This window comes from Mirounga leonina, unplaced genomic scaffold (assembly GCF_011800145.1).
Source record: "Mirounga leonina isolate KUSES-001 unplaced genomic scaffold, KU_Mleo_1.0 Mir_114, whole genome shotgun sequence".
In the NCBI taxonomy this organism is placed as follows: Eukaryota; Metazoa; Chordata; class Mammalia; order Carnivora; family Phocidae; genus Mirounga; species Mirounga leonina.
In genome coordinates this window covers 20,228,345-20,238,252 of record NW_023270265.1, presented here as the reverse complement: position 1 = coordinate 20,238,252, position 9,908 = coordinate 20,228,345, and the positions used below count along the sequence as shown (strand labels likewise).

The 9,908-nt window shown below is 38.4% G+C and overlaps 1 protein-coding gene across 2 annotated transcripts in view; it reads right to left on the bottom strand.

The window, feature by feature from the left end:
• Positions 1 to 5,422: 5,422 nt before the first annotated feature.
• Positions 5,423 to 9,908, bottom strand: part of KIF11 (kinesin family member 11) — a 42,370-nt gene continuing 37,884 nt past the window's right edge. For both annotated transcript variants that reach the window (XM_035025139.1, XM_035025149.1), the window contains exons 20-22: positions 8,646 to 8,797; positions 7,543 to 7,659; positions 5,423 to 5,619 (exon numbers count right to left, since the gene is read on the bottom strand). In XM_035025139.1, the coding sequence (XP_034881030.1) occupies positions 5,488 to 5,619; positions 7,543 to 7,659; positions 8,646 to 8,797 (401 nt within the window). In that variant the 3' untranslated portion in view covers positions 5,423 to 5,487. The remainder of the gene's footprint in view (positions 5,620 to 7,542; positions 7,660 to 8,645; positions 8,798 to 9,908) is intronic.

Sequence of the window (9,908 nt, the reverse complement as noted above, 5' to 3'; positions counted from 1 at the left end):
TGTCAAATAAATAAATAAAAAATCTTAAAAAAAAAAAAAAAAGAACAGGTCAAGTTAAAATACCACAAAACTCATCATTTTAACCAAAATACAACCTTTAAAAATATAAATAAAGAAATGCTCCTTGGATTATTCCAAGCCTTTGGTTAATTACCAGAATTCTGAAAAATGTTATCTTGACCAATTGTCTCCGTGTCTCTTTGCTTTTATGGAGGCCCTTCCGCCAGCATTCCTGCTGACTTTACCTTCTTCATTACTTTGAAGGTGTCATTCCACTGTCTGCTTCCTTTCTATTGCAAAGTCAGCGGTCGGCCTAATTTTTCTTCCTATGAAAATAATGCCTTTTTTTCCCTCTAGTTACTTAAAAGTTTTTTTTTTTTTTATTGTTGGCGTTTAGCAGTTTAGCTGTGGTGTATCTCGGTGTGACTTGATGTTCATCCTGATGGAGATTTACAGAGCTTCAGTCATTCTCTCTCCTTCCTTTGGAGGTTCTAATTACATGTACGTTAGACCTTTTCACCATACCATTTCTTTGGGTTTCTTGTCCATTTGTCTTGTTATGCTTCAGTGTAACTATTTTCTTCTAACCTATCATCCACTTTTTAAAACTCCCTCTAATTTAACTCTTAACTATCCAGCAGACTAAGCCCATTCTCTGTGTTTATAATTTGTTGAATTTTTCAGTTCTAGAATTTCCATCTGACTTTTTATAATTTCCAGTTTTCATTCAAAATATTTCATGTCTTTAAATTCTTTAAATGTCTGATTTTGAAAGATCTTGTTTTGCAGATCCATTTGCTGAAATTTCTGTGATTTGTTTCCATTATCTTTCTTTTTTTTTGGTCCAGATCTATCTCCTTGTATACAAAGTTATTTTTCAAAGGAGTATTAAGCAGCTGTGTTTTATGAGCACACAATGTACACATTTTTTTTTAAATTTTTTTTTAGAGAGAGACAGAGAGAGAGAGAGCATGTGAGTAGGGGTGGGGGAGGGTTTTTTGGTGTGTGTTTTTTTTAAGATTTTACTTATTTGAGAGAGAGAGTGAGCGTGACATCTTCACCAATACTTGTTCTTTTCTGTTCTTACTCTAGCTATCCTTGTGGATATGAACTGGTACTTCACTGTGGTTTTGATTTGCATTTCCTTGAAGACTACATTCTTATGCTTTCACGATTCTGTCTTCAGCTTTAGACAGTTTGAATATATAATGTGTCTTGTGGATCTCTGAGTTCCTCCTGTTTGGATTTATTGAGCTTCTTGTATGTAAAGATTCAAGTGTTGTAATAAGTTTGAGAACTTTTCAGCTATTCTATCTTCAAGTATTCTTTCTGCCCATTTCTCTCTTCTTCTGGTACTCCCGTTTTGAGAATGTTGATATGATTCATTGTGGTCCACAGGTCTCTTCAACTCTGTTTATTTTCCTTCATTCTTTTTTCTTTCTGCACTTTGGATTAGACACTCTCAATAACCTCGCTTCAAGTTCACTGGTTCTTTCTACTGCCTGCTCACATCTGTTGGAACCCTCTAGTGTTTTGTGTGTGTGTGTGTCTATTTGTGTGTGTGTTTTCATTTGTTTTGATATGTTTCAGCTCAAAATTTGTATGGCTCTTCTTTAGTTTCTTCACCGATGTTCTCTATTTGTTGAGACATTGCCCTCCTGAATTCCTTTAGCTCTATGAGCATATTTGAGACAGTTCATTTAAAGTCCAATATTTGTCCTTCATAAGGGATGGTTTGTGTTAATTTCTTCTGTAAATGGGCCATACTTTGTTTCTTTGCATACTTCTTAGTTTTTTGTTAAAAGTTTTTAGTATTGGAGCACCTAGGTGGCTCATTGTCCAACTCTTGATTTCAGCTCAGGTCATGATCTCAGGGTTGTGGGATTGAGCCCAGCATCAGGCTCCCCACTCAGCGGGGAATCTGCTTGAGATTCTTTCCCTCTTCCTCTCCCTCCCGCTCTGCCCCTCCTTGCTTGTGTGCACACGTGCTCTCTCAAAAAAATAAAATCTTAAAATTTTTTTAGTATTATAATGTGACATCCTGGAAATCAGTCTTCACGCCTCAGGGTTTGTTTCTGTTGCTTGCTGTGGCACTAATGGTTTGTTACTTTTCTTTTTTTTTTTTAAGATTATTTATTTATTTGAGAGAGAGAGAGCACATGAGAGGGGGGGAGGGTCAGAGGCAGAAGCAGGCTCCCCGCCGAGCAGGGAGCCCGATGCGGGACTCGATCCCGGGACTCCAGGACCATGACCTGAGCCGAAGGCAGTCGCCCAACCGACTGAGCCACCCAGGCGCCCACTTTTCTAAACTACTTTCAAATCTCAACTCTCTGACTTAGGTAGTCTCTGAAGGCGCTCTTTGCTTTGCAGTCAGCTAGTATTACTGCTGACAGATTTCCTTGAATGCCAATAACCAAAAAATAAAACAAGAACTAAAAAAAAAAAAAAAAGGGAAGAAAAGACAAAAAAACCTCCTCCCAGTCTTTGCAGACTGTTGGGAGCACACCTTCAGTGCTTAGCTAGGCCGTTTAAACTCTGCCTTAGCAGGCTGCCTGGGTGGCTCAGCCGTTAGGCATCTGCCTTCGGCTCAGGTCATGATCCCGGGGTCCTGGGATCGAGCCCCACGTCGGGCTCCCTGCTCGGCAGGAGGCCTGTTTCTCCCTCTCCCGTGGCCTGTCTACCCCCACCCACCCCTGCTTGTGTACTCTCTCTCTGAAATAAATAAAATCTTTAAAAAAAATTTTTTTTTAAATCTACCTTAGCTTTCACTTTCTGCTTGTGCCGAACCTAAAGATCAGTCAGCAGTAGCGAAAGCTTAGGGTCTTCTCTAGGTACGTAAATTGGCCTGGACGTGAGAGGCTTTCTCAATTCCCCAGTATACATGGTCTTTGAATGGCCTAATTTCCTCAAGAAATTGTCTCCTGTCTTTTCCCTCTCAGGCTTTAGGCACCCCTTTATTTTACCTCAACTATCATCTTTTGCTGCAGGAAGCAGCAGGTTGTTCATTTGCCTTATCATAGTTTTGAGAAATGCCTGCCACTTTTCCACCCCGAGTTGTGAATTAGATGACACAAAGGCAAGTGCCTTGCTTCAGGCCTTTGGTTTGCCCCAGACAGAACAATTTTTTGAGATTAAGAGATCTGGGGCGCCTGGGTGGCTCAGTCGTTAAGCGTCTGCCTTCGGCTCAGGTCATGATCCCAGGGTCCTGGGATCAAGCCCTGCATCGGGCTCCCTGCTCGGCAGGAAGCCTGCTTCTCCCTCTCCCATTCCCCCCCTGCTTGTGTTCCCTCTCTGTGTCTGTCAAATAAATAAATAAAATCTTAAAAAAAAAAGAGAGATTACGAGATCCTCTGTGCCCTCAGGACCAGTGAACAGGGTCCCTCTGCTCTGAGAATGTGGGCTGCAGTCTGACCACCGTGGAGCTGGGAAAAGGAATGGAGCAAGGGCAAGTAAAACACCAAAAAGATTTCCTAGTTTTTAGTTTGCCTTCTCTTGATTGAGCACTTGCTTGGTTGCTATAAACCTAGTTCTGACCAAGTTGTTTCTGAACATTTTTGCCTCAGGAAGAATGAATCCTTGAAGCTTCCTACTCTATTTTTCCTGATGGTTAGTTTTTGAGTGCTTGATATTGTAGATGAGAAATTGTAGAGCTAATTTAAGACTTGGGATGTTAAAATTCTCCAGTGATTTGGGGCGCCTGGCTGGCTCAGTCAGTGGAGCATGTGACTCTTCATCTTGAGGTTGTGAGTTCGAGACCCAGGTTGGGTGTGGAGCCTACTTAAAATAAAAAAAATTCTCCAGTGATTTATTTTTGCTTGTCAGTTGCATTAGCATTCCTAGATAACTTTAAAACGTCCGGAAACTGATGACTTAAAGCTGGACACATCAGGCCTTGTGAGGACCAATCTGTTTCTCATTAATCTTATACTAAGGTCGTAGTCCCTTAGAGTGCAACTGAAGGAGCCTGGGATGTTTACCAAGGCACTTCATCCTAGGTGGTATCTGTGTGGAAGTGTATTTTTTTTTTATAAGATTACTTATTTATTTGACAGAGAGAGACACAGCAAGAAGTGTATTTTAGGAATTTTGGAACAACTTGTTAAACTCTGTAAAGAGACCCACTGCCAAATAAGAAATAATAGGGCAAGCAAGTTAATGTAGAAACCAAATTTATTAATGGATTTACTGAGGGCAGTTTATTTTGTTAGATATTATCCATAGCTTATGTTGACATCTGATTTTGCAGAGAAACTGTATCATTATTTTTATTAAGGTGATTAATACTTCTGCAAGGTAAATTTAGTTCCTTGAAGTAGCACATTTTCTAATTCTCCAATTGGGTTTGACTTTACTTAGCTATCACAGTCAAATCTCTCTAAATGTATATACTTAACTTGATATAGGCACAAAATTTTTTCTTTGCCTATATTCCTTCTAAGTGTGCTTGCTCTTCATGCTGAAAAATCTCAACTTCCAGAAATTTGGCTGCGAGATCAAAATTGTCAGGACCCTTCTAAGGGTTAAGATTTCACTAAAGAAAAAAATATATATACATATTTTATTATATACAAAGAAGAAAGTTTCATCAGGTAAGCAAAGAGATATAAATTATAGTCATAATTAATAGTTCCAAAAAGCCCTTAACTCACTGGGACCTTCTGCACAACACATAGGCCACACAGCCATTAATCAGAGTTCTTGGTAGTTCTCCCATAAGAGTAATCTATATTCTAGAGAAGCTGGCTTTTTACGAACTCTGTGGGGGCTAATGTGTTAGGCCTCATAAAGGAATGCTTTTATATCTAGGGGGAAACAAACTAAAAATACTGAAGGAAGGACTACTTCTAGAGTTATGTTTATTGTTGACAGTAATTTTAGAACCACAGAAAGTGTTAAGACTTCTAGGTAAAATTCACACTATCTCATAATAAGAATGGATACCATTTTGTAGCTCTACAAATGGTTTGGTCACAAATGAAAAAGGACAAAGTGAGCTGAGAATGCAGAATGGAAAAGTCTAGGGAAGGAGGCAAGCAGATACAGACATAATTCAATCATAGCAAGAAAAGTAGAGATGGTCCTTCCCAAGACCGAGTTGGCAATATTTACCTATGTAAGTTAAAGCCTAGAAGAACAGTACAACTTCTATATATATGCTGCCTAGTGAAATACAAGAAAAATATTTTTCCTTTTTTTATTATTTTTTTTGAGAAAAATATTTTTCATTTTTTAGGAAAGGGTTATTTTATATCAAAAGCTAAAAATACATATTTACTCAATGCAAGTCCCAAATAAAACCCAACTTAATACACAGTGAACTACAGGGATGACAGAAAAATGAGTAGACATATTAAATCCAACTGAATTTACAGTATTGCCTTGATATTTTCCATTTGTTTTTCATCTATACATAAGGCTCAAGTTCTGGAGTTACAGGTTTTATTTTTCATTTTTCTTAAAAATAGAATCACCAATCCCTCAAGTTAACTAAAGATTTATCTGGGCTCGTAGAGGTAGTCTGCTCCTTGTAACAGAATGCTCTGTAGTTTCTTCCACTTTAGACCTCTCCACTGAATTAATGCCTCTGTTTTCTTTGTCTTTTCCATGTGACTTTTTATGCTGTGGACATAATGGGAGAAATTAAGTCAATATAAAGTAACATTTGATACATATTAGCTACACTCTATTTTCAAAGTTCTCTGGGTTATAGGCAAGAAATTAAGTGTGGAAAAGGCTCAGCACAAATTGGAGCCAACAATTTGTTTGGCAAGTAGAAATGAATGCCTTCCTCATCTTACCATCAATGGAAGGAGTGAGGTGAAAGAAGTATTAATTCTCTGCATGATTTTCCAAGGCATAATTAAAGATTTTACTGTAGGGCAATGGTTCTCAACAGGGAGCAATTTTACCCCCCAAAGGACATTTGGTAATATCTGGAGACATTTTTGGTTGTTAAAACTAGGAGGTGCTGCTGGCTTCTAGTGGGTAGAAGCCAGGGATTCTGCTAAACATCATATAATAACAAGATAGTCCACCACAACAAAGGATCATCCAGCTCAAAATGTCAATAGTGCTGCTATTGAGAAATCCTGCGCTAGGAAAACAAAGATTTGATATCATACAAAAAAGGCAATTCTATTTTAAGCAGAGAATCTGATATATGGCTAACTCAAGACATTTTTTTAACTGTATTTTAGCTTTTATCTTAAACTTATTTCATACTTCTCACTTAGGAATTATATTTCATTGGAATTCTCACATTTGCCCATAGAGAGCTTTAGGAGACTAATGACATTCATTGCACAACCAATCATCCACGCTGAGACAAATCATAAACCAACTTCAGAATTTCAAACCCAGAAAATTGCCCCATGAGACTGCTAGCAGGGAAAAAATAATTTTCAGACTTCAGCTCAAGGTCTAAAATCCAATCCCAAATCTTTTCTGGTACGGTAGGGCCTTCCCTGCCCTAGCTGAACCACTAAGCCTAGCCTTCAAAATGCCATAAATGGTAGTAATGAAGGGATTTCCAGCCAGGGGATTAAGTAGTCACTAGGGTTCTCTTTTCTTTTCTTTTTTTTTAGGGTTCTCTTTTCTTAACTTTCCTTCTTTCCTTAACTTTAAAGATAGAAGAGAGGGTTGAAAAATGAAAAGAAATATATTTAGAGTTCTCTCATAGTAAAGAGTAAAGCAAAAGGTAGGAAGGATCTGGGGACAAAACTACCTTGAGTACAAAGAGAGAGGAATTTAACAGAAATTAAGCTAGAAGTTCTAACAGCTTAAATCGCAGATGGAGGGTCTTTCTTTAGGCCTTGGTGGGAAGACCTGCAAGTCTACGAGGTACAAGAACATACACTTATCAGAAGCAGCACTTCGACTGTAAAATGTAGACATCAGTGTCTTATGTGAGAAAATCCTTCCATCACAGACTGTGTCTAGGCTCATGTCTTCAAAATAAAAGGAAAGATGCTGGGCAGTTTATAATGCCATGCTCCCAAGAGTGTTGAAAAGGAGTTGGGAGAGGTCACAGGATTTAACTGTACAAGATCAAGGCAGGTAAGGAGGCTCAGGAAACATGGGGGAATCCTTAATAAGAGAAAAGCCACAGGTAGGAGAAACTAATATAACCTGAGAGGCCTTCAGTCTCTGTCTTTTAAACTTCTTAGCTTTCAAAGTCTGAGTATGAGCAGATATAGGCTCCAGGACTTCTTGTCAAAGGTAGAGGGGAGAGAGAAATGACTGCTCTCAGTATCCATTCTGCATATGTAGGAAGTGGAAAGGGGAAAACCGTAACAGCTAAAGAGTACTATCTGAGGATGGAGATTAAGTTAAACCTTGCCTTTAATTTTCCTACAGAAAACCCCTGATCAATTATCATATTTGTGTAAATAATTTAAATCAGAAAAGTTAACAAGCCATCCCAAAGGAATGACAAAATATTTTGCTGTTCCGCCCACTAAGAGTAATACCTTCATATTCAATAGCCAACGACTGACTTATTTCAGATGTGGAAGGGTTATGTGACAGGATATAATCATGTACCTGGAAAAATGGAATCCCACCACTTGATGAACAATCCACACTAGCATCTATAGATGGCTCTTGACCTGGAAGTTCTTCAACAGAGTGCCCTAGAACTGACTTTTCTTCATCCAAGTCCTAACATAAGAAGGTAGATGAGTGATTAAGTCCAAGGACTTAAAAATCTTCACAAAATACGTGCAGCTTTCTTCTTTGAAAATAACACAATGTCCATTGTATAAAAGTTAAACCTCAACCAAATTAGTAGGAAGTCTAAAAAATAATGAGGGTGCCTGGCTGGCTAAGTTGGAAGAGTATGGGACTCTTGATCTCAGCGTTGTAAGTTCAAGCCCCATGCTGGGTGGGGAGATTACTTAAAAAAAAACAGGGCGCCTGGGTGGCTCAGTTGGTTGGGCGACTGCCTTCGGCTCAGGTCATGATCCTGGAGTCCCGGGATCGAGTCCCGCATCGGGCTCCCTGCTCAACAGGGAGTCTGCTTCTCCCTCTCCCGCTCCCCCCTCTTGTGCTCTCTCTCTCTCTCACTCTCTCTCTCAAATAAATAAATAATAAAAATTTAAAAAAAACAAAAAACAAAAAAAAACTTTGAAATTTAAAAAAATAAATAATGAAAATAATCCCTAATATGTTTTTTCATAGAGAAGTACCTGTAATATTAAAAGTAGTAATCTCAGAATAATGGGATTACAGTTTATTTTTTATTTTCTACTTCCCAACTCATCTGTAATTACTACATAAGAGCACAGTTTGTGGGGCTCTCCTAGGTTCTACTTGCAACTCCGTCCTATGACTTGGAAATTCTTAGTTTCCTCACCTCTCAAACGGGGTTGGTACTAGCACCCACTTCATAAGGCTACTGAGAGTATTAACTGAGTAAATATGTATGGAAAGTGCTTAGAACAGGCTCTGGCACATAATAAGCACAACATAAATATTGGTTATTATTATTACTTTAATAATTTTAAAATGTCCAGATTAAAAGCAATAGGCTTAAGGGTCAGACGACTACCATTAATGCAACAGGGTAGGATTTAAGGGCAAAGAATAAAATTCTTCATATGAAGATGATGACATAAGGAGTTTATGCGAGAGTTCTAAAATTTTACCTGACTGATCTCTTCCTTGTTGTTTTCTGAGCAGTCTAGCATCATTAACAGTTCAGGCTGCTTCCTTTTCAGCTGATCAAGGAGCTGTTCACGTGGTTCGGTTCTCACCAGCGTTGATGGGTAGAGGTAATTTTTCCTCTGTGGTGTCGTACCTTTAGTGGACATTACATAAATAGGAAAAGATTGAAGTGTGGTATATGAGTGAGATTTTTTTTGTTAGAATGTATACTTCCCAATGAGTCTCTGGCTTCCAAAGATATAGCCATTGCCACACATGGGAATCAGTCTTGTTACTTGTCATGCACAGATTGCTTACAACTACTATTTCCTAACTTGACAAATGATCTTAGATAGACTCAACTATTTTCAGGATTCAACCTACCACAAAAACATGAAATTATCCACCTCTGAGGATGTACAAAAGATGTGCTGTAGGTTCTAAAAGGAATCGAAGTGTTCTGAGAAATGGTAGCATTCCTGGAATAAGAGTACAGCTTTCCCAATGAGATCTTTGATAGGATAATCATTTCATTTAAATTTGGTGGCAACTAAATATTAACAATTACATTTCTTTTCTTTTTTTTTTCTTTAAAGATTTTATTTATTTGAGAGAGAGAAGGAGAGAGAATGAGCGGGGGGAGGAGCAGAGCGACAAGCAGACTCCCCGCTGAGCAGGGAGCCCGACGCGGGGCTCGATCCCAGGACCCTGAGATCACGACCTGAGCTGAAGGCAGATACTCAACCGAGTGAGCCACCCAGGCGCCCCCCAATTACATTTCTTTATAATGAACTCATGCTCTCATACATATTTTACACAAGCACTTGCCTTTCTGCTTAACACTTATGTTCCTAATTTCATTGAAGAGTGGAAATAAATATTACAGGACCCTTGTGGAAAAAATAAACTAACATTCTTTAGCATCATCTCCTTTTATAATTGTTTTATTTTTTTTTTTAAAGTTTTGAAGTAGAATTTACATACCATGACATCTATTCAGTGATTTTTAGTAAATTTACAGGGTCTGTGACCCTAAATGCAATCCAAAGAATAGTTCAATTACTCATCCTGTTCAATAGCTTGCATACCTGCTTCCATGAAGGCTTCCCGAAATCACTATAGCCTAAAATGATCTTTGCCATCTGACAAAATGAGAGGTACACATAAGGAAATACACAATACGCTGAGCTTTTTCCAGTAAACGACATTTATGTAATTACATTCCTCAACTACTTCTGGTATTACAATGCCCTTTTATAAACTGT